The sequence below is a fragment of the Micropterus salmoides genome, unplaced genomic scaffold (assembly GCF_014851395.1).
Source record: "Micropterus salmoides isolate LMB-PRFRI ecotype aquatic unplaced genomic scaffold, ASM1485139v1 Ms_hic_scaffold_15, whole genome shotgun sequence".
Lineage (NCBI taxonomy): Eukaryota > Metazoa > Chordata > Actinopteri > Centrarchiformes > Centrarchidae > Micropterus > Micropterus salmoides.
The window spans coordinates 21,461,521-21,486,986 of record NW_024040596.1 but is presented as its reverse complement, the minus strand read 5'-3'; the positions used below and the strand labels follow the sequence as shown (position 1 = coordinate 21,486,986).

Here is a 25,466-nt window from a genome sequence, read left to right as displayed (position 1 = left end):
CAGCCATTCCTGCCTCTATATTTCCACAGAAGAGTAACACATTCTAACACTGGCTGGTGACCAGATGGGTGCTCCATTCTTACCTTTTTATTACACTTCTCACAGTGGTAGGCATTGGCCCCCTCAAGCAGATCTCCTTTAACATACTGCTCCATGGAGTCCAGCAGGTTCTGGTGGTTTCTGATGTCTACATTGAGCGTTGTGAATGACTCCTCACACTCATACCTGACAACACAAAAAATGATCAATTAGGTAGACTGAAGTTTATATTTCTGAAACTGTTTAAATATTTCCAGCAACCATGCACAGATAAGGACTGCACTCACCTGTGGGGACATCCCTGACAGATCTTCTGGTCAGCGAAGGACCCTCCCAGTACCTTGCTGAGCATGGCGGGGTGGCCCAGGGCTTTCAGAGCTTCATCCAGACTGTCCACCAAAGAGTTGAAAAACTCCAGAGCATCATGCTGCTCTCGCAAGTTCACTGGCTCTCCCCATAACCTGGAAAGGGTAGAACGGAGAGAAGCATTAAGACATTGGCAACTTCTAAACAGGGAAAATGCAGATACAAATCAGCATTACTTTTAGTTTGAAATACCTGAACTGTTTCCAGAATCCTCTAGGCACATAGTACTGCAGCCTGGATGCAGCCAGATGTCCAAAAATGACCTGTAGGTGACGTAGTACCCCAATGTTGTACTCTTTCCTGTCCTCTGACTTACTGGAGGGTTTATCATCAAACTGATGGTGGTAGCTGAACACCTCATCACGAGGATCCACGTTACTCTGTGGAGACAAAACATACAGGTGAAACACAAACAACAAGTGTTCATTACTTTTTGCTACTGCACTGGGGAAACAAGACTAAAGAGTAATAGCTAAATGATGATCAGATGATTTGTATAAATTAATCTATTGATCACTTGGAACAGCACAAACTCTCACCATACCTCATTCTCCTGCTTCTCATCCCCTGACATGTCATCATCCACATCAGTGCCTGTGCCCTCAATGGCCAGGATGCCATTGCGGATTGGAGGGATCATGTACAGCTGCTGAATGACAGAGTTCATATAACAGGTGGCCCCAGCGTTCTTCAAACCTACAAAGCCTTTGTTGGGCCGTGGCCCCACCGGAGGCAAGTACTCCCACTCTGTCAGTGTCTCACAACCTGGAAGGAGAGTCACAATAGTGGTAGATTACAAATAGTCCATGAAATACATCTGTGAATTTGCCACACTGATGTCTCCCTACCTAAGTAGTACATGTCAGTCAGGGTGTCGACTATTTGCTTGAGGTTGCGGACACAGCCAACAGCCAGTGCCACCAGGAGCTCAAAACCAGCGTTAATGGAAGCAGGGGTGCTGCACACTGGGATGGCCTGCTCTGTGGGGAACTCCCCACTCTTCATGTACTGCAGGTACACATTAGATGCTGGGAAGATGAAGTCGTCAATCAGCTCCTACACAAGATGGAAAGGCCATATTACTTCTTAGTAATGTTATGAGAAAGGAGACAAGATTAGAGAACGGACGGTTTTCAGGTATAATCTGTTTATTGTACCTTAATGAGGTTGGCTCCTCCTTTCTCGCAGCCGATATAATACTTCTTCTCCGGTGTCTGGAAGGCAAGAAGCTCTTTGGTGACACCAAGGTGGCCCTCCAGGATGGTGTCCTCCACACCAGTCTCTCCTGTCCTCTTAACTTCATCCTAGTAAATGCAAACATTACGAACCATCAACTCTGCCCCACACGCTAAAAACCAGGCTTTTTGAGAGGGCATATTGGCAAAAAGGTATTAAAAACTGATCATGAACATATAATTAACAAGCAGTTTTACCCTTATCCGTTTCAGCCAGTCGATCTCATTGTTGAGCAGCACCTCAGCATTTGGCAGGTTGATGTTGCTGTTATAGGCATAGTTCAAAAGATGCCTGAGTAAAGTGAAGTAGTCTCCAGCATGTTTGGCTCGCTCCTTGGCTGTACTCTGGACATGGACAATTTGAAATTAGGATCTTGTAAGCAGTTAACTGTTAACGTGTCTGGCACTGTGGTGATGCACTATAATGCATTTAATAAAAAGAAAGGAGAGACAAATGATGATGAGTCTTTAAGAAAACCAGGCATAGAACCACTCACCCCCAGCACAGTGAAGAGGAGGGTGATGAAGAAAAGGAGGGGTCGGTGGCCCATACAGCACCTTGTCGCCATGAGGAAAAACTGCTCCTGGGCCATTTGACGCACAGATCTGTTTAACACAAATGACAACATAACCATCGTGCTATTCTGTCAGAACTAAAAAAATTACGATGTCGCAGCCATATAAGTCGGTACATCTATGTTTCAGCAATTGGTTGGAACGTATCCTGGTGTACTTACTTGCTGTGGCAGTGTAGCAGCAAGTCTATGATGAAGGTTTGCCAAGCCTTCTCCTTACTGAGTGTGTCGAGAGCCGTGGGCATCAGGGCAAAACACAGTGTCATCACTTCCAGGGCCTCGCAACACACCTGCTCATCTTCCCCATCTGGCTCCTTTGCTGCATTTGTCTAACAAGAGGATGAAAGATATTATGCAATAGTGCATAAAGCACTGCAATTTTTAAATTGCTATTCCCTTGAAAGTCCACTAAACCCATCAAGAGCTCTTTGTTTCTCGTGTGTACCTTGCTCAAAGCTAAGGACCTTTAGGGACAGGAGGTTTTACTGTCCAGCCTCCCAGGTTCTACAACACACATATGGAAGTCTATGCTGCACAACTGTCACACTAATGTGCTCTTGCTTCCTATTCGATTAATTATACCTGATTGTTGGACAACATTCAACACAACTGAAACCCCAAAACCCTCAAAGAGCAAAATTCAAGAGCAACTTACTTTCTCATATATCTTGCTGATTTCCTCATTTGAACTGAAGACAAGCTGCACTGTACCACAGCCTGATGCCCAAACTATTTTCTGCACCGCTCGGATCACACAAATGTCTGGGATGTACTTTGATGCCTGGAAGAAATTCTGGTGAAAAAGATTGTTCCATAAAAGCCATTATTACTGACAGCAGCACTCAATAAAAAGATTTTCATCTAGTCGTCCAGTGTTTGTTTGAACATACATTTATTCTTTATGTACAACCAACGCTACATTAATTATAACATTTTAAAGAGTGGGTATCTAGCTTTATTACTAGCTTATTTATTCAGACATTTAACCTTAAATTTCCTCTAAAAAAAAACTATTCTTTAAAATTCAATTCTGCAATAGTACATTGTCTAATATAAAAAAAAAAAAGTTGAAAAATCCATTCTCTTACATTTTCTGTAACCTCATCAGAAATCTGCTGTGCCAGGCGGATGGCTACGTTGCGCAGCATGCATTCTGATGCAGGGTTAGGGATGTTTTGCAGGGCACTCTGGAGGACCAGGGCCTGGTCATGAGTGGCCTGATTAATCTGTAGATATGCAGGGAAGGTGATGGGGGTTTGGAGGAAGATGAAGGTATGTAAGTGATATGGCAATCAACTACTGAGGAACCAGTCATACAGGTATGTCTCTGTGCAAGTTACGTGTGTGGCCTAACCGGTGAGACAGGAATATTTCCCTCAGCGTTGGGCTGGCAGGCCTCTGCCACAGCTTTCACATGACCAAAGCCTACAGCAGTAAGGAGGAGCTTGGCGATCTTCAGTGCATTGAGGTAAGCCCCACGCCGTGTCTCCATGTCCGCAGATGGGAGGAAGTTGTTCCTGGTGAGCATGCTCAACACCAGTGGCAGCCCACCGCTCTTCAAGAAGTTGTACTGGAAATCGCTGGCATCCTCGCCCAGAGTGGCACTGGCTGGCATCAGCAAAGCGTAAACAACCTGGAGCATGGATGAGAATAGTAAGAAACCTTCTTTATATAATATATATATAAAAACATCTGAGTAAACACAATTATCCAGCTATAGTCAAGTTTATCTTGTGAGATGGGCCACATATTTATATACTATGACTGTTAATGAAGTTGTAGTACTGCTGTTTATACATAGATCAACACACAATGGCACATTACTGCATCACAGGTTAGTCACGCTGACAATGCAAAAAAGTGGTTACGAGGGCACATTAAGTACTACAACTTGTGATGCATGAGCACACTGAGACCCACCTCAATAAGGTAGAGCACTTGTGAGGGTGAAGGGCCAAAGAAGCGCGAGTCCAGTGAGGGACTGAGGCTGTTTTCACCAAGCTTGGCGTGGTCCAGACACACAGCTCGCAGATTCTCCACTGTAGTGTTATCTAAGGACAACACCCAAACATGACAGTTGAGCTATCATTGCTTGCGATGTGTGTTTGTGTAGGTGTGTTTTCATCAAGTAAATTGGCTGGATAATATATTGAAAGCACAGCTGCATGTATACCTGGGGGCATGAGTTTCATGAGAACTCGAGCTCCATCTCTAAGCAGTGGCATGTTGAGATTGCAGCCCAGGTCAGCTACCTGCCACAGGAAGGAGATGTAGCGCAGATGCAGCGACATAATCTGAAATAGGGCAGAGGTAAGATTTTTGCTGTTCACATACTGATCAAACCACAACAACACACTGTTGCATGTTCAATTCAGGGGTTAGAACACAAAACACACTGTGGTAGGGCTGTATATAATGATTATTTTTCAAATCGATTAATTAATCGATTATTTTTTCAATTACTCGATTAATCTAACGACTAATTTTGTGTATTCTAAAGAAAGAAAGTTGCCTATTACTCGATTAACATACCAATTTATCCAAAATAAATATCAAAAACATGTCTAATCAATAATATTTTATTTAATCATCCTGATGAAGCACATTAGAATAATGACAATAGCAGCATATCTTAAAATGAATCAAATTTTCACGTCATTGATGTCTTGTGATAATAACAGACATTAATTGGGCTACTTTACTTGAAACTTTAAATGTTTCTGACATGGATTTATTTCAATATTGAGAAACGCAGTATGAAAATCAAATGTATTTCTGCATCAGTGTGGGCCCAAAAAAAAAAACAAACACACACACAACTGAAAGGATTCGTGGACAGCAGTAGTGCTGCAGTGAAGCTATTTACAATTCACAGAGCTCATGAAGCAGCACGTTATTGAGTGTCTGTCTAAAATGCTCCCAGACTTTAGACGGTCGAAGGCGCGTTCTTGTAGCTTGAGCTTGTCCGGGGGAATCCCTGCTAACACCGGATGCAACGATGCTTCGACACACATAATGTATTGTAAAAAAAAATTTGATTCTTAGATGCATCGTGATGCAGACTTGAAAGATTTTGATTCAACTAACAAATGTCATAAATTCGATTATTTAAATGTTAACCGAACGCAACAGGTGGAACTCGCAGAAGTGCAGCGGTCTGTGGCGCGCACATAGCAGAATAATCATTAATATCAATGCATAATGATTTTAACTCGCACATTGTGTGAGCATGGTGACACTCAACGCTTAGCTGCATATCCTGTGTGTGGCCTAGCAAATGAGAGAGAGCGAGCAACAGAACTTGACAGTGAAAGATAGAGAAAAATATTAGCAATAAGTTTCTGTCTGGTAGTAAATGTGCAATGTAGATCACAGTGTGTCCTTTAATAAAAGTCTGTTGTTTCCCCAACTGCTGGAAAAGTGAAGGCTGTTAGCGCTAGCTAACATCTCTCCTCTACAGCACGTGTTTTGGCTGTTTTTAGTTAAATTAGTAGCAGAGTAATATTAATTAGCTCAGCTGTATGTCATTACTAACTTACCTACTTGTCAAGGGTTGAACGTCAGGAACAAGGTTAGACTACACTGGTGTACAGCTCTGTCCTGTACACATACTGTACATCCTGATCATTTTTACTTTATATTTCAGTTTTCAGAGGAGTCTGACAACTGGTTGTTAAAGAAATGAGGGACCATGGAGCTGAGGTTAATGAAATAAATTAGGGATGCAAACAAATCCTTTTAAGCTAATTAGGAGATGTTTCTTTTGGATTTTAATTTGGAGATCGTAGAAAAAAAAAAAAAATCATGCATCAAAATGCATCAATAATCATTTTATAATCGCATAGCAGCCCTCTGAATTGTAATCCAGATTCCCACCCCTAACGTAACGCGAGTCGACGTATTTACGTAATCGATTACGTCGTTGAATAGCCCCAGCCCTTGTGTCTGTCTGTCTGTCTATAGATAGAGAGATAGAGAGTCTACTAATACTAGCTAACAAATATCACATTATCATACACAACATCTGTCACATATCAATTATTGATTTAATTAAAACAAAACAACTTATTATCATAGCGTAAGTAAAGTGTTTGGAGGAAACGGGGAAATAGCTCAGTTTATGCACTTAACAGTAACTGTGCTACAAACTCACCACACCAGGAAGACAGCTCTCCACCTCAGGGTTGGGCCCATCGCTGTAGTGGTTGCCGTGGTTACCTGGAGAGCCAGTGGATGAGTCAGAGGAGCTGTCTGGGCTTGAGGGCATGTTGGCACTCACCTGGGTCAGCTTGGCAGTGATCAGCTACACAAAAGAGATTACAGTAAGTTAATGCTGATCTAATGTGTGACAAAACTAACAATCAGTTCAACGACCAGTGTTGCGTTTGACTGGTTAGGATCACTTAAAGTAGAAGAGGCAGCATCATTCTTCAACATTCTCACCGTTTTGTCCTTCAGATTGAGCTGTCCAATGAGCTTCCTGTCGTCAGCTGGATCAACAACTTCCCCACCAATAAAGAGCTCTATCTTGGTATGTGCAGCATTAGCTTTTATCCTGTTTAGGATGCCACGCCGAACAGAGCCGATTGTGTCATTGGTGTGTGACCAGATATCCAAGTCATCTACCTGACGCCCCTGGTTGGGGAAACGGACGATCAATGTGATATGCTTCCCACGGAAAGCTCTGCAAGAGAAATAGAAGAAAGAAGTAAAGTAAAGATATGCCACTAGGGCTGAAACGATTCATCGATTAAATCGATTACTAAAAAGCATCAACACAAATTCTTTGCATCGATGCTTCGTTTAATCCAACTATATAGCGCACTGTTTCGCACGGACATTTATTACTGTCGCTCATCGCGCTACGCTATGTGAACACGACGTGATTATAATGGAGCTGTTTGCAAAGTGGAGGAAGAGAGAGAAAACAGCGAGGGACGAAGAAGAAAGTGTCCAATGTATGGGATTATTTCAAGCTCAAAGAAAACAACAAAAACTGTGATGTTACAGTCCGTCCACCGTAAAACAAAACTTATGTGGCCTACCCTACCGCAACAGCACGACCGTGTAGAAGTACTTCTTAAACGATGCATCAATGAATCAATGAAATAATCTGGAGAAGCTTCGAGTACTAAAATCATCGTTAGCTGCAGCCCTACATGCCGCCATATAAATCATATAGCTTGTAACTCACTGGGTGGAACATGGCAAGAAATGAATGGCATGAAACAGACTCTTGCCTTGTTCTGGAGCCTACACACTCAAAGGGGAAAACAAGAGGTCCTCATTTACGCTGGCCAACACTTAAGCAAATTTTGAGAGCTAAGGTATATAAATTATTATGTGTGACCTATAAAAAAAAAGCTAAAAAAGCTTACTGTAGCTTCTGGGTTGGGTGTTGATTTTGTCATTTTACCATCTGAAACTCATGATACAGCAAGGCATCTTTGGTGACTTACAGTCTATGTTCAGGTCGTGTACAGTAATATGTTTACATCTATTTATGATAAATGAAGCACAGTGTCATTGTTACTGTACCTTGACATGGGCAGTATAGTCCTCTCCTCATGGTAGTCACTGTCACACTCATTGATGTACTCTTTGAGCACAGTGAGAACTCGCACCATGCGGATAGCCTCCTGACGGGCGCAGTTGATGCTGTCTTTGTCTCCATCCAACACACACAGGGTGTCATAGGATGCCTTCAGACGGTCAAAACATGACTGGATGAAATCTTCATGAATTTCAACCTAAAAGGGAGACAAAACAAGTACAACGATGAAGCCCAGTAGCTTGTCATTACACCAAATGACTTTAAATGGTCTGAATTGACCTCTAAACAGTACAACATGATAAGTCTGACAATAAGGAGATAAGAACTAGAAAAATATAGAAAAAAAACAAAAAAACAAACAAAAACAAGACAAGCAGTTTAAACTTTTACCTTAACTAAAACAGAACATTCATGTACCTGATTGACTTGTAGTTTTGGTCCGAGGTTGGTATAGATCTCTTTCAGCAGTCAATGGCTCGGCTGGCGATGTCATCACTTCCTTGAATTACCACCTGGAAGAGAAAACAAAAATGGAAAAAAGTCAAATTTTTCTCCAAGCTGGGCTCTCCATCTTAGTCAGAGCTAGGGTTGTTCATCAATAACCAGTTTCAGGTTCCAGGACACATTTTGATTCTGCTTATCCTCTAACTTTCTGAATATTTCAGTCGGGGTCCCGATTGAACTGCAGTGAGCATTTTACAATCCATAAAAGTTGCACTTACTGCCAGAACCTGCTACACAGTCCTAACATCATATGGTTACGCAAGTCAACAAGTCAACAAATCAACAAAACCCGCGAGAAGAAACCATGGCAGAACGCAGCAAACGCTCAAAGGTTTGTGCTAAGCTTCACTGAAAAAGATATTGATGGCAAAATGCAACACCTGCAGTAAGGACATTTTACGCAATGGAGGAAGCAGCCCAATATGACGAAGCATTTACTTTAACACCGCGTGAATCTGGAGGAATGCACTGTGTTGCGGTCTGCCAGCTCCAATGACGCTACAGATACAGCTAACAGTAGCAAAATCTCACACTCAGGTACAAAACTGCAGAGCATCTTTTGCTCCCATGTAAACCAAGTTAGGACCATTATATCAACAATTTAAAATGTATCTCAGAGCAGAGAGTGTGAGTGTATTTAATTACATTTATTCATTTTACAGACACTGTTGTCCAAAGCAATGTACAAATGAGCCTTCAAGAAGAAGTACCTCAAAACTTCCACATGTACCCCAGGGATTGCAAATATATGAAGTAACATATGAATGCATAACAAATGACACTTTGAGACAGAAAGAGAGAAAAATCAAGGGATATAGACATATTACTTCTTTAATTAAGTTTTTGAAGACAGAAAGGGATTCTGCTGACTGAATTGAGTACTGCTCTCCCTCTCTGCAATACACATGAACTTAAAAATGATCTAACCAGATTTTAAAAGCTTAAAATCAGACATCTGTCTGTTAGTGCTAGATATTTCTAGATATTTAAGCGGTGCTCAAGGTAACTAAATAGATATCTCTTTTCAGTTTTCAAGGCTTTCATTTTTGTTTCTTAAAGCTATAACAAACGTGCAAGCATAAAAAGAAAAGAAAATTGTTGAAAGACACTTTCAACAATCTACCAACCTCCCAAATAAACAAACTTTTTATGTGTGCCTGTTGCAACAAATCTCCTCACCCTCCAGAGGTAGTCCAAGCCTATGAGTTCCAGGTCATCCATCATGTATGCCCTCCGCTTTGCTACAAGCTTGCCCTCCCTGCAGTTGACAGCCTTGAAGAACCTCTCAAAGCACTTCATGCCATTCTCCGTCAGCAGAGATGGGTCCAACTGCAGAACGTTGTTCTCAAAGAAGTCCTTATTGATGTCTGGGTCCAGGTCTGGCTCATCACCCATCAACTTAGAGTACCTATTGAATAGCAGGAAAATAACACAGAATTCAAAACAGACATTTGCGACAAAGGGAATTCATTCTTTTAAGTCGAAGGCAAGAAGAGATTAAATCAAACGGTACCATTTGAAGCAGGCCTCTCGGTCACAGAGAAACACTGCATTCTCAGCCAGACACTTCCAGATCTGCTTGGCCTGAGGGGCACACAACCACAGCTGGCCATCTTTTAACAGGAACCTGCCACCAAAAACAAGAAAGAAAATCAATAGTGGACACTGGTTGCCTGAAGGGTAGAGAAACCTGATTTGTGAAGGTCATGTAGTTGGTCCCAGACTTGCATCATAATTGCTGATGTGGGTACCCACTTGCTCCTCCCCAATTACCCACGGTTGTACTTGAACAAGGCACTTCAATTGAGTGGCTCAGCGGCTAAACAGTATTTTATATATTTTCCTTTCTACATTACAGTATATATGCATAAATATTACCTCGAATTTTGACAATGTAAAATCGTAAGAGATGAAAACCAACTAGGAAGAAACTGCCAACTGTTGCTCAAATGCAACGGTATAGCTGTTGTTTTTTTGTTTTTTGTTTTTTGTAATTGTCTAACACTGATATTCTGGCTTACACCTTTTTCAACATTCTCTCCGCTATTGATGAAGCTACTTTTTAAAAAAATGACCAAATTTGTCTTTGAATGGGCATGATAGTAATTGGATAAATCAAGTAGCAATGAATTGGCAATTTATTATAGCTGATGTGAACATATGAGAGATTAGGGAACTACAATACCCTTGTTCATATGATGCATTTGAGTGCGAGATGTTTAAGGTAATGTTGTACCTCAGGAAGTTGAGTCGTTCCTGTACTTCCTGGACATGGCTGTAGCGGCTCCCTGGCCTGACTGTCTGGGGGTCAAACTCAGCTTGTTCTTCTGTAAAAGACACACATATTCATCAGTCAGACTGCAGATGGTGCACATCCCTGATCCAACTGCTGTTCCCATGACAATCAAATGTCTGACTAAAACAGAGTGCCGTTTCAGGCCATGACAACATACCTTTGGAGAACTGCCTCATGGTCTCCATGTAGGCCGAGAGGTTCTCGGCCACCAGCGTGACCAGAGCGTGGTTATGCTGCAGCTGGTTGATCAAGTCATGGCGGTAAAATACATGAGGACTTCTCTGGGTTTGACTGAAGAGAGAACAAAGGGATTATAAGGGAGACAAACAGAAATTCAGTGATGAAGCAAGGAGAGACTAAAAAGTGATAATGAAGCTGACATTATATACTTTTAGCAACACTATTTCTGATTTAGGAAACATTGCATGACTGATTTCTCATTTTTTTTTTCTATCAGGGACATAAAGAAAGCAGCTCTTGGTGTATTTGTGTGTTTGTGTGTCATAGAATAACCAGCAGAAGAAGTCATATCAATAAAGGCCATTTCCTGCCTTGTTTCCCACATAAATGTTTTTGGCTTGAAAACTAAACTCAAGAACCAAATGAGCCTGTAATCCATGATTCAATTTTGATAGCCACCATACTACAAAGAATCATATGGGAATCTGCAACATAGTAAAATCAGTTTGAATTAACAAATTATCATAAAAAAATAAAAATCAGCAGTGGCTAGAGTATGATGATTAGAACTACTTTTCAAAACACATTATACTGGTACTACATATCTCAACTAAAATATCTACATGTATATCAAATACAGGAAAATATTATTAGCATATATTTGAATACGTGGGTCCAAGGCATGAAATACCCCTGATATTTTGCATTGAATGATTTGTGCTGAAAGGAGCTGGCACCAGAAAGAATGGGGCTCCATCTCAAAGGACCTTTCATTTAGTTGCACAACTGTCTAGATTAAAAGGATAATTCTATGTATGCACTATGACATGTGTTATGCTAAGAAACTGCACAGAACCTCCCACCAAGTGCCAAGTGAAATTATGCACATCAGACATGCCTCATAAACACCACACCTTGATTTTATCTAACCTGAATCTGTTTTATCATATATACAAACAATCAAGTAATTTTCTAATTCTATTACTTAATAATGAAATCAAATGACATAAAACTAATTATATAAGAATAAATATAATAACTGTTAAATGGTTATCAATAAATAATACTATTCCATTATATAATATTTTATATTACATGATTGTGACCACATCTTTAAATCCTATTGATCTATGGATCTCTTTAGAGCTAATTCTCAGTTTCTTAAACCTAATCACCTTAGGTTTTGAAGCGCAGAGACCTAAATTTAGCTTTTAGTCAAATGTATCTTGTCTTAATCTTGTCACTTGCTTGACTGAACTACACATGTGCAGGACTTTGAACAGGTGATTGGATGAGGAATCAGTCATTTGAGATGAAACCCAAGAAAGAGTTGCTTAAGCGAATTCATGACAGATTTATATTTTACATAGTATATATTATAAACATGTCAAAGAGAAAGTTAGACTTGACGTGAAACAGAAATAGGTAGAACCCTGGAATTAGCACTCAACTTACCCCACTAAGTTCGTTTGTATGTTAATTGGCATTTTCTTTCTGAAAAACAACAGGCATGTATACTACATATTTTCTACATTGACTAGAAAAAACACTATTTCAAATCAAATAATTTGCTATTAATGCTTAACAATTTGACTTCAAATAAATCTTACAATAATTTCAGAAATTGAGCATGGTAATGTTAAATTAATGCTGATGTTTGTTGGCATAGTAGACCCTGGTGAGAATTTAACTTCTACCTGACAACTAAAGTCCTTACAACATGATTCAGTGACAGAACAAGTTCTGAATTATGCTTAACCTGCACTTCTCAGCATATATAGCAAATGGGCTTTTGTCAGTGAAGACATTTTGACATATCACAAGAAAAGCACAAGTGTAGATAACAAAACTAATGATGGCTGAATTCTATTGAGCTGCATCGGTGAAAGTGCATGGCAGCTTCCTCTCACAGCTTACTGGGACATTTGGAAAGAACAAAGCTGCCGTTTAGGTTGTTAGTAACAAATGTGCAAATGTTTTCTTACTCTGAAGGGTCAGAATGCCTACTGTGAAAAAGGTCTATGATTCAAAAACAAAGACTAACTTCAATATATAATGAACATTTACAAGACAAGCTAGCTACCAGACTATACAGATGATTAGCCAGGCTGCTGTACACTGAAGTAGGCATTTCAACTGGTTGGATGTAATGGAGCTTAGATATGAGTTTGGAGTGATTAAGGTTGGACTTGAGTCTATCAACATATTTCAACTGCAGTTACAGAGTTTGCTTTGTTATACTGTAATAAAGTAGGTGCAGCTCCTTAAAAGGCTCGTGCAGACACAACTTTCAGCGTTGGCCGATGGCCGTGCTGTTCACACTACACAACTTGCCGTCTTGTAACGGGAGTCTTGAAGTCATTGTGGCGTTCACACTACGTGACTGATCGGTGACAGGGGGTCACATACTACACGAGCTGACAGTGTAGTGTGAACTAGGCTTAACTTTACTAAACCATGCTGACCAAATGAAAGCGTCACCAAATACATGCGATGCTTGATAAAGGGCCTCATGTTTTCAGAACATACTGAAACAGTCAAAATGAGGAAGTTGAGAGCTTTCGGTTTACTGACAGATATTTCACATCAGTAAAAAAAAGGAAAAAAAGTAAAGTGTGGGTGTATAGAGAGCCCTATGCTTCCGGTGGACCACCATGAGACCTTATTTAGTCAATGTAGAGAGGCAACTAATTAATTGATCCAATTTGAATTGTGCCCTGAATTACATATGTTTGTCAATTTAAAATATAATTTTGTTTGTCAAGAAAGTCGCAGTTTGCCGTAAATCTGTTGACATATAAGACTGGGAAAATTAGCAATTACAAAGACCACGCATGTGACTTTATAAGGGTTTCTCTCAATGACTGAGGCTAACGCTACTGAAGCTAAAATCAAAGAACATACATGTTTAGGTGATGGGATAAAAAGGACCAAGAGTCACTGGATTAAACACACCAGGTGAGACACATTTGTGGTGGAACTTGACATAAGTTACCAAGCTAGTAGCAACCAAGCAATGAACGTAAGCTAGCATTAAAGCAATAACATGTTGAGAGACTTTCTTGACATACAAAATTATGTTTTAAATTGACAAACAGCATATATGTAATCCAGGGTACAGTTTAAACAAGATTTAAAAAAAGTTGTCTCGCGCCATTGTCTACCGTACACATATTTTCCAAAATAAGGTGCCATGGGGCAGAAGTGGAAGGGAGGGTCAGTATTGCTCAGCCCTGTTAGCACTGATGGTTATTTAATGCACTGGGATGAACTACTCTGATGTTATCTTGAATTGACGTGCCACTAAACTGTTAGGCTAATTGCTCTCTTGGGTGCTAAATTAAGAGTTGACATGCCTCAGCTGTTGTGCGATTAAAAAAATGCCAGGAATGTTCAGCTGGTCAAATATGTGAAAACTAAGAGTCTTGTTGCTTCCCTAACCCTTCTTACGTGTGTCCATGCATTGTGTGCAAAACAAACAAATACTTCAGAATAAAGTACTTTAAAACTATGCCAAATAAACACTTCATACTTGCCAACATTAGAAGCATCCTGTATGTGATCCCGTAATATAAAATTGATTTTTACCATGACCTTACCTAAGGTTTTGAGGGGCTTCTCCAAAGAGACTACAGATTTCTCTGATTTGCTTCAGGGCAGGGATCACCCATTTGTCATTGGTTCGTAGCTCCTCTATGAAGCGATCTATCCACTGAATCTTCTGTGTGTCTCTATCCTGTGAAAATTAAAAATCATCAGTATAAGTTCAGTAAGCCTTTTCTCTGTTATTTTGCCTGCGGTTCACCTTTAAACATATTCACCAACAACACTCCAACATGTACCTGTGAGCAACTATAATCCAATATCTTGATGTGAGCACTAAGAGCCTGGTCCATGATGTCTACGGGCACATCATCGCTGTGTGCCAGGTTCCACAGCAGATTGAGGACCTTGTGGGCCATCACCCCATCCTTATCATCCTCAGCCAAGCGCCGGATAAGTTCCAGCAGTTTTTCACGCTGCTTCTTGCTCGCGTTGGTCCAGCTTGCCTGCACAAGAACAAGTTCCAATGAAAAGGTACAGAACATTAGTGTCCAACGTTCCTTTATAATCTGTGATTGAGTGACTGATACAATATCCAACCCTTACTCACCTTGAAACAGTCAAAAAGGTGATCAAGCTGCTCAGGTGAGAAGTCCCATGCCAGCTTGGCCAGGAGGTCGTGGACATTCTTTACAATGGCCTCATGCTTACCAGCCTGCAGATATACAGAGACAACAACTTGACTGTTGGGGTAACAAGACACTAGGGTTGGGCAATGTCTACAATGAAACATCGGGATGGACGATGTCATCGGGTGCGCGGGCGCACGCACGCAGTGAGGCTGAAAAGCCATAATCTCTCAATTAAGTTGTTCCCATACACTACACGAGGAATTTTGACCTCTTCAGACTACTTCCTTTCTCTGTGCAGTAGGTGCACAGGCACAACCTGTACTGGCATGGTCGGTAGCACAAACTCAAGTGATATAAGCCCTGTGCCTGAAGAATGAAAAGCTGCCACTTAGGATCATTTCCAGTCTAAAAACACAATTGGCAAAAAAACGTGACTGACGCAATTGTTTGGAAGGTTTGTTGCTCAACAAGTACTCTCATTCCAGTGAAAAACATAATATTAACAAAATTGCTCCAAGCTATTATAATTTGGCGTTCTCTAGAACTACAAGAAACTAATTTGTCCCTATAGTGTATTTTTTTGCGCATTCTTTCAGAGCCAACACCTGTCTTATTCCAACACCAACAATCTGGTCAATCACTTCAATCATATCTGCTTGTCGTCACTAAATATTACTGCTCCTCTAAAGGTTAGGCCTACGTCTAAAGCTAGTAAGCAACCCTGGATAAATGACAGCATTCACAGCCTAAAAAGGAAAGCAGAGCGCAGATGGAAAAAATCCAGTCTCCAAGTCCATTACCTCAGTCTGAAGGATTTATTAATTAACTACAATAACATGGTTAAGGATGCGAGAACACACTATTTTTCTGAACTCATTACTACACATAAACACAATCCCAGGTTTCTGTTTAAGACTGTGGATCAGCTGGTAAACCCAACCCCTCCTTGTGCCTCAGCTGGAAGTAATGATGACTGTGAATTGTTTTTATCTTATTTTACCAATAAGGTGGTGTCAATCAGAGCCTCTATTACCCCCACTGCCTCTTTCTCAGAGGTTCCTCACCAGCAACAAGAGAGTTTTAACCAGTTTTATCCCATTGACTTGTCTGAGCTTTTAAAAACAGTATCACAAATGAGAGTGTCCTCCAGCCCACTTGATGAAATACCTACCTAAGTTTTTACTGAAAGTAATAGATTCTGTTGGGCCCCATTTTATCTCTGTTTTCAACAGCTCCCTATCTACTGGTTGTGTCCCTGATTATTTTAAAACGGCTTGCGTGAACCCACTTTTAAAGAAACCTGGTTTAGATCCCTCCCTCCCACATAATTTTAGACCAATTTCAAAACTGCCTTTTATTGCAAAGATTCTAGAAAGAATTGTGTCCAGCAGCTGCTCACTGTACTGGAAAATAACAAAATATTTGAAAAGTTTCAGTCTGGTTTTAGGAAGTACCACAGCACTGAGACTGCCCTGCTTAAAGTCACCAATGACCTTTTAATGTCTGCTGATGAAGGCATGTGCTCAGTCCTGGTACTCCTGGACCTTAGCGCTGCTTTTGACACCATTGATCACAACATCATGTTAGACAGACTGAGGCACTGGGTGGGGATCTCTGGTACTGCCCTAGAATGGTTTTTATCCTACCTGTCAAATAGGAAGTTTTGCGTGTCTGTAATCAACTATGTCTCCTCATTCTGTCCAGTTAAATATGGTGTGCCTCAGGGGTCGGTCTTAGGATCCATTTTGTTTTCCTTGTATCTGCTTCCCCTTGGACATATTATCCATAAACATGGCATTTCTTTTCATATTTATGCTGATGACACACAAATACTTGCCCGTCAGATCAACAGACCCTGGAATGCTGAGTTCACTTAACAACTGCCTTTGTGAAGTTAAAAAATGGATGTCAAATAATTTCCTCCAGCTGAACTCAGACAAAACAGAAATCCTGGTCATCGGGTCTCAGCAGATGGCAAATCAAATACTGCCATCTGCTGGTTCCCTAGTAAATCACATTAAGCCTGTGGCAAAGAACCTTGGTGTTTGGTTTGAGCACATCACAAAGCTTGTTCAATCATGTTTTTATCAACTTAGAAATATAGCAAAAATTCGATCTATGTTAACTTTTAAGGACACCGAGACCATTTTACACGCCTTCGTCTCATCACGCCTGGATTATTGCAACAGCCTTTTCACCTGTTTAACCCAAAAATCTATTGATCGACTCCAGACTGTCCAGAACTCAGCTGCCAGGCTTTTAACCAGAACAAAGAAATATGACCACATTACTCCTATTTTAGCTTCATTACACTGGCTCCCAGTATGTTTTAGAATTGACTTTAAAATTTTATTGATCACTTTTAAAGCTCTCATGGCCTCTCGCCTTGTTATATTTCTGACCTTTTAGTCCCATACGCACCAGCACGTACCTTGAGATCCTCGGGCAGAGGTCTGTTGTCTGTTCCAGAGTCTCGACTGAAAACTAAAGGGGACAGAGCGTTTGCTGTCAGGGCCCCGAGGCTCTGGAACAGCCTGCCCGAGGAAATCAGGTCGGCTGAGTCAGTGAACTTTTAAGTCCCTTCTTAAAACATACTTTTATAGGAGAGCTTTTCCCGATCTTATTTGACTGTATTTTATCCCTTTTATTTTATTGTATTTTACTAATTTTATATTAATTTTTCATGCTCTTATCTTGTTTTTCTTGTATTATTCTTTACACTTGTTAAAGCACTTTGTAACTTGTTTTTGAAAAGTGCTCTACAAATAAGGATTATTATTATTATTATTATTATCACAGAACGGCAGAATCATGCACTTAACTCATGTTGTGTCATGTTATTTCACAATTAGTCAAGTAGCAGCACAGTCTTGTTGTATTCTAAAGAAGATTGCATTCATTGAAGGCTTTATACAATTTTGCCAGTTTTGATCCTAAAATACTCAATATAATCAGCAGACCTAGAATATATCATGTAAAGTAACAATTTACATTATTTCTGTAATGTAGCATTATGTAAATACAGAAAAAAAACATTTGCTGGCTTAGCTTGCTTTGTGTGACATCATTAGAAATAGTCTACATATGTGAAAGTCTTTTGGATACTTTAACTTTATAGACTAAACAATGAATCATTAGAATAGTAGTATACCTGTGCAGCCCAGATGTTGTCCAGATCCTGCATTGTAAGAGCTTTCTCTTTGATAACGAAGCGAAGGATCTTCTCCAGTTTCTCTACGTACTGCGGCTGGTGCAAACTGTCCCTCAGCACAATGGACAGGATGTGGTTCTGCTGGATCCACTCCTATGGTAGGATAAGGACACACAGAAGGGAGAAGTGGATTTTACCTTTAGACAAATCTTTGACACAAAGCTCAAAAGTTAAGAGCTGAGCGGAGGCTTACCGCCATGCGCTCTGCAGTCAGCCATTCCTCCTCTTCAGGGTTATGCCGATGAGTGTAATAGGACACACTGGAGATCACCTTGTTAACTTCATTTAGTGCATTCATTTTGCCGTTAAAAGAAGAAATTTGCAATAACCTGGTGATAAAAATTGAGAGTTAAATCAATTAAATCATTAAATCATACTAAATGTGTATGATAATTGCACTCAAATTTGAACAAAATCCTTACTTTGGTGATAAGAACTGATATAAACACATAACCTTTAATACTCACCTAAGAATCATTTTTAACCTAAAAATCTCTAAATTCTTAACGGTCTCCTCCTGCCCTGGTACACGAGAGGCCAGATTTTTCAGAGACTTGATTATCATGGACAGTGCGTCGTTTTTGGCTTCATTCTTGGCTTCTTTCTTCAGCTCCTCATCTGTGAGATTCTCTAAAAACTGAGGAACCATCTCGATGACTGGAAGGAAGTACTTCTTTACCGTGTGCAATGTGAGGAACTCGTAACACTGGCCAAAAGGCCTGTAACGCAGAGAAAACACAATCATAATAAATACAAAATCATTACACAGAGCACTTTGCTAGCCCATAAAATGTTACATGTTGCAGAATACTGTGAATTTTAATTGAATAACAGCCTCACTTGATAAGTGCAGCGATGATCTGGACGTTCAGTGCTTGGCCGCTCATGAAGCGATCGTGCAACATTTGAAACCCGTTTAACGTGCCAAATTTGTTTATTAAGTCCACCAACCAGCCCTGTGAATTAAAAAAACAAAGAAAAACACATGAAAGAAGTTGCCTTTAATCTGTTGACCAAGAGATGGTTTCACAAATTCTCAATTTCTTAAAAGATATTTCATGTTGGGATTATAACTGACAAATCCCCTCAAAATTTTATTAATTAAAAACAAAATATACAAATTTCCTTTTTTTTATTTCCTTTAACTAAGTTTACAACTATGAGCGTGAGACCCTGCCACAATATTATGTCCATTTCAGTCTTAGTATTATTGGATCTCAGTGCTGCTTTTGACACGGTCAACCACAACATATTACTAGAGAGACTTGGTGGGACCTTCTGGCCCAGTACTAAACTAGTTTGACTACTTTGAGTCTATAGGTAATCATCACACTTCTGAGCTAACAAAAATGACTTGTGGAGTTCACCAAGGATCAATTCTGGGGCCTCTTCTGTTTAACATCTACATGCTTCCACTGGCTCATATTATGAAAACCAACAAAATATGTTTCCATTATTATGCAGATGACACACAGATTTACACAACAATGTTAAAAGGGGACTATGATCCCATATAAGCGCTGAGAAACTGTATTGAACAAAACCATTGGATGTGCCAGAATTTTCTTCAACTAAACATAGATAAAACTGAAGTCATTCTTTGGGGCCAAGGAAGAACGATTAAAAGTCAATGCTCAGCTTCAATCGGCAGGTCTGCTGAAATTCAGTTCTTTAAATCAAGACTGAAGACTTTTTTTTACCACTGCTTTTAATAAAATCTAATTTAAGGCTGTAGATTAATATCTTACACAGCACTGTAACTTCTACCATCCTGTTTTATCCAGCTTTTATTTTCTATTATACTCTTTTAAAATGTATTTTATCCTGTTTTAATTTTCTATTTCACCCTTTTAAAAATTGTATTTCAATGTCTTTTTTTTATTTATTTCCCTATAATGTTTTATGTTTTATGTAAAGCACTTTGAATTGCCTTTTTGTTGAAATGTGCTATACAAATAAACTTGCCTTGCCTTACTTTCTCCTTGCGAGTCATTTGAGAAAGACATCCAAATCATTGTGGAAGAGACACAGTATTAGAGACAGACAGCTCTATCTGACCAGACATTTAATTGCTTCTTTTTAGCCAATAAAATAAAGTGAATAAAACGTTTACATTCTTGTTTAATATTTAACAATGGCTGAATAATTTTTAACTTTTAAAAAAACAAAACAAAAACAAGTCAGTATCAAAATCTGACTTAACAGTTGTACAGTGGAACCTTAAGTAGCCCCGGGCACCCTGCCAACAGAGGCAGACAGACAAGCGGTGCTGCAATACTTTTCAAACTGACTCTGTGCCCACGCTGTATTCATCACTCTTTCACTGTAAAATTCATATTCTCTGGTGTATCCACCTTCTCTTTTATACAATCTGCTTTCTGACACAAGCACTAAGTGTCTTATGGACAGTGAGTTCCATATTTTTCATTATCAGGCTACTCCAGAGAGGGATTTTCTTCGTTTTATACGGGCCCTCAGGGTAAGACTAAAATGCCACTCTATGGATTCTGTTAAGGATGAAAAAAGTCAGGCTGACTGTCCTCTGGAGGAAGAAACCTGTTGCTACTAACATGATTTAAATTTTTTTTACACGCCTAAACATAATAACAATAAATGTATTGAGTGATGTCATACACATCTAGACTGTCAAAAGTGTAGCAGACATTCAGAATGCAAAATGGGAAAAAAAGTCAGTTTTAGGAAAAATTCAAACCTGGCCAGGATGAAATAGTCTACCATTAGCCTCATCAAACATTATATTATGGGTACAATTTTCATCATCGGTGGTTCACCTTAGGAGAGCGAGGGTCTGGTGGTCGGGCAAAGAGCTCGTCGTCGGCCAGCTGTGCCCCAGCGGGAACAGTCTCAGAGGGCCGTGTGCCATTGTAGATGTGGAACTTGCAGTGAGGGTTGGTGGCCATGGCCAGCAGCTCCAGTAGAGGAAACCAGTCCTGAGAGAGCTTGGCCACACACAGCTCCACCAACCGGTGTGTGTTATTGATGATACACCTCTGTGACATTATCATGGGAAGAAAAAACAACAACAACAAAAAAAAACAGTAATATATTAACCATTAGACTACGAGAGACAGAGGAAGTAAGCAAAAGAGTGGTTGATAAAGAGAATTTCAAGGCAAAGAAAATGTCCTTCAGGAATACTGCGATCCACTGGTTTAGTACCAGAAATACAGTGTTTTTCACACATGGGCTATATGCTTGGTGGGCTCAAGTATATTGACTTATTACAACAAGAAGGTTTATACAGTTTGACATAATTTGCACTGAATCCCCTGACGCATTCCACAGAACAGTATGCAAATATGTCACCTGCTAATCTTGTCAAATAAACAGAACTGTAGAACCAAAGATTCAAATAAAATGAACTTTATTAAGTCAATTCCAACCTAAACAGCTGAATGCTGTGGAATTGAAGACTTGGCTGCAATGTTGAACATAATACCATCAAGATAAAGCTTCACCAAATGTATGCATTGTGTTTAAAATACAAGTGAGCAAGATCACATTAACCATCAACTCAGCTTACGTTCACATCTCCTCCCTTATTTTAGCCTTTTGTCTCCTGGACTCTTCTGCAGTTCTTAAAGTTTAATTCAGAGGCCCAGTATGTTAAAAAAAACAAACAGGTTAGGAAAGGATGGAAGCTCTGCTGAATTTTCCTTAGACATTTGTTACAGTACAAGTCATTTAAATTGAATGTTTTAACAGTAATACCATGGCATAAAACATTTCCATGGAAGAAAAATTTACAGTAGCAAGTTGAATCTGACTAAACAGTGTGGGTCAAAGCTTCAGATTATTATGTGCTATTAGCTCTTTTTACTGATTGTTATAACTGACACCTTTATATTAATAAAATGTTCCTGGAAATATAAGAAATACTATATTATTCATGGCTTTTGCTACCCTTCAAGCAAGCGATCCTTTCTAAAGCAGCTGCCACAGACCTAACTTGTAAAGTCTCACATTTTACTCATAAGACTCACAATTTGTTGCCTTTACTGGCATCTTACAGTATCAACATATTTGATGTGAAAACTTTAGATTTCTGTGTAAACAAATAAAAACTGTGCCTGCTAATCATGTCATTAATAAAATGACAATCCACTGGCCCTTCTGCATGGCTGCTGACTGGTTCACAGATCTCAAGGAGCCAGATAGAAGCAATCGATATGGGATCGACTCACAGTATACCAAAACAGAATCCGGTTGCAAAACATTTTTTGAGTGACTAATTAGAATAATTACAGCAGCTGTGGATTATGAAAAAATATTAATCTTGTGTTATGTACAAATAAGGTTATATTTAAATAAAATATCAAACTAGTCGAGATTATTTTGAGGGTGACAGGAGAAACAAAGACATTTTGCTCATTTACATTCTTGTCTGTCTCACTGGTTAACCGTGAAAGGTTCCAGAGATCAATCTCCCTAATATTACACAGCCAGCCTCAGCTACTTCTGACAAAAAGATCATTGATCACTGCTGGCGTTGCCTCTTTCCCTCAGCTCTGAGAAAACCAAACAGGAAACTCAATTAACAGGCACTACCCAGGTCTGAACGATGCACGCATCCAATGAGATAAGGGCAAAGATGTCAAAAAATAAATAAAGCTGAGGTGACTATGTTGACTCACACCACCTGACAATAATATAGATTTTTGTCAACCTTTCATAACACCTTTGAACCCTTCTCTTTAAAACCGTGAACCTATGTAAACTGGTAGTTTTGTTCTGTGGGAGCTCAAAGCAACATCAAAATCCTTGTGTGGATTTATCTCTAAAATCTGGCTTTGCTATGTGTTACATACACCAACCTTATTTTTTAAAATATATCATGGGTTGATTATTAGAATTTAGTTAGAGTTAGAAAAACTCTGGAGGACTGTTATCATTGATTCCTTTGCTTACAGAAGCTTGTTTTTCAAGTACCGAAATACAGAACAATGAAAACTCACATGAATCTCAAACTTCCAGCCACTGACTGCCTCGTCCGTCAGGATCTTTGTGAAGGAGATGGTCAGACCATCTCGGAAAAACCTCTGACATGCCTCACACTTCACATCCAGTCCTGGAAGGAAAGATATCCCTCATTTAAAACCATATCCTTCATTTAAAATGTGCAACAAAGTGAAATGAAAGAGCATGAAGGAGGTACAAAGCTTAACACGGGTCTCTGCACACACCAGGGAGTTATGTTTAAGTTATGTTATGTTCTTTTTAAGACTAAATATTAAAGAAAGGACCATAAAGACAAGATCTTAGAGATAATTTATAAAGGTTTCAGTTTAAAAATGGTAAGAATGCATATTTTATTAAAAAAAATAAAAGGTACCCTGTTCAACATTAAATACAATATAAAAGCTAATGCATTCATTTACAGTTAACAAATATCAAGTTGTTTAAAATAAAATAAAATCATTTGTAGTTCAGGATCCTCCTTCAGCATTTGAAAAAAAAAAAAATTCTATTTAAGTAATACTCTCTACAAGAGAGTTTTATAAGACAGATAATTTTATAACAAATTTTGTTTATTTTACTTCCTAATTTAAATTATTTGTCATGTTCTACAGATGTCTGTTTCAACTTGTGTTAAGAAATTAAACTGTATTTTCTTCATTCTGCATCACCACATCAGCTGCAATTGCAGTTACAAATGACAGAAATCCACAAAGTGTAATTCTCATTAGAAAATAGTGTTCACCAGGAAGATACCAGTCAGAGTTTTGTTGAGAGGTTGTTGATGGAGGCAGCCGCCTCTTAATTCTGTATGCAAGGAAAAACCCTGGTAGGGGATATTCTGCCGTGGTTTCAAAATTGTGGTTACTTTTTTGGCCTGATCAGTCTAATAAGATGAATATCTGGACTTAGCATTTTATATCTTAAGTTTTCTCAGTATTTTTCAGTCTGGATATAATAGGCAGGGTAGTGCTACAATCTAGACCTGAAGAAGGTCACTTATTCACAAAATATTTATTTTTGTATCATAATACTATAATTTGTGCAGATACAGTAAAAGTAAAGTATTTTTGGTTCAGTACAGAGGGAATAATTTGGTGGAAAAGGCTTTCATATGTAAATATTTTCTGCTTTATTGTTATAGGTCATTGTGAATTAAACATGTTTTGCAAAGTTTCGTTGGGCAAATCACGTAGACATAAAATGACGGAAAATAAATCACCCACTATTTTCGTGTTATTTATCAAGCACAAAGGGTAAACATTTGTCAGGTCTAGTTTATAAAATGTGAGGATTTGTTGATCAACAAATACAGCTCTGCAGACATAAAAGAACATTCTGTATATTCCTACCTTTTTTACTCAGGTCTATAGCAGCTTCCAAGAGGACTTCTAACTCTCCTTTTGGCAAAACTGGAACAACCCAACGAGGCCTGTAAGAAAAAAAATGTAAATCAACAGAGAAATCACTGTGTGTGTAAAAAACATGGATTGCATGGGTAATCTGTCTATGGGCACCCAAAGGAGCTCAATTTACCTTGCTTACCTTTTACTGTTGTGATGTGTTCTGACTAAATGTAAAGCAAATTTTATGGGGGCACATAAAGTCATTGGAAAGACACAAGTAGGCATGGGCCGGTTACTGGTTTCAAGGTATCCACCAGTATGAAAAAGTCAAGGTTTCAAAACGACTAAAATATTCCGTTATACCATTGCTGCGATATCAGCTGTTTTTTTTATGTCTGTCAAAGACGGCAAGCGCAGGAATCCCGCAGGTTGTGCGCAGCGTAGAGAGTAACATGACTCCTCCCCCGGTTGGTGCGAGCAGTCAGTCGCCTATGTGTAGGATGGCCGAAAGAGGGGAACCTCTGAACATTTTTCCCCAGCTAAAAAGACAAAGTCTGCCATATGCTATACCGTCAAATACCACCCCATTTACTGGAACACCACCCGTCGCTCTTGCTAAATTTAAGGTAACACTATCTTGAAGTGAACATTTGCAACAAGCTAAGAGTAAGTGTGTTTGGCAGTAGTGAAATAAATACTACTGACTTGCTACAGAGGCAGATAACATGGTTATTTAACTAGCTAACATCAACTTGTTTCACCCCTCACATTGCTTTATTGAGCAGGCATTAGCAGAGTACTACATTTCTGGGTTTTAGTTCAATAAATACATTTAGCTGGTATCCAATTTATACTTCGACCTTTGTGAATCACGTCTGTACAACAGATGTGAGTGTGATAGACACACACTCTCTCCTTATGTGAATATGTGCATCAACACTGAACTAATCATAATAAATCGATTTTTATAGCATTATTAGATGTTTTTCTTAGCCATAGCACTATGTG

At 39.3% G+C, this 25,466-nt stretch overlaps 1 protein-coding gene across 1 annotated transcript in view; it reads right to left on the bottom strand.

The window, feature by feature from the left end:
• usp9 (ubiquitin specific peptidase 9) overlaps window positions 1-25,466 on the bottom strand; it is a 48,546-nt gene that overhangs the window by 11,124 nt on the left and 11,956 nt on the right. The window contains 33 exon segments of the mRNA XM_038721025.1: window positions 84-225; window positions 327-500; window positions 598-785; window positions 950-1,170; window positions 1,254-1,461; window positions 1,563-1,709; window positions 1,839-1,985; window positions 2,138-2,246; window positions 2,378-2,544; window positions 2,871-3,008; window positions 3,304-3,441; window positions 3,570-3,848; window positions 4,136-4,266; window positions 4,389-4,509; window positions 6,369-6,518; window positions 6,659-6,899; window positions 7,754-7,965; window positions 8,187-8,236; window positions 8,239-8,281; window positions 9,453-9,681; window positions 9,787-9,900; window positions 10,510-10,600; window positions 10,727-10,860; window positions 14,349-14,485; window positions 14,592-14,798; window positions 14,903-15,007; window positions 18,076-18,228; window positions 18,329-18,464; window positions 18,603-18,854; window positions 18,976-19,091; window positions 20,928-21,146; window positions 23,112-23,224; window positions 24,465-24,544. Of these exon segments, the coding sequence (XP_038576953.1) occupies window positions 84-225; window positions 327-500; window positions 598-785; window positions 950-1,170; window positions 1,254-1,461; window positions 1,563-1,709; window positions 1,839-1,985; window positions 2,138-2,246; window positions 2,378-2,544; window positions 2,871-3,008; window positions 3,304-3,441; window positions 3,570-3,848; window positions 4,136-4,266; window positions 4,389-4,509; window positions 6,369-6,518; window positions 6,659-6,899; window positions 7,754-7,965; window positions 8,187-8,236; window positions 8,239-8,281; window positions 9,453-9,681; window positions 9,787-9,900; window positions 10,510-10,600; window positions 10,727-10,860; window positions 14,349-14,485; window positions 14,592-14,798; window positions 14,903-15,007; window positions 18,076-18,228; window positions 18,329-18,464; window positions 18,603-18,854; window positions 18,976-19,091; window positions 20,928-21,146; window positions 23,112-23,224; window positions 24,465-24,544 (5,092 nt within the window).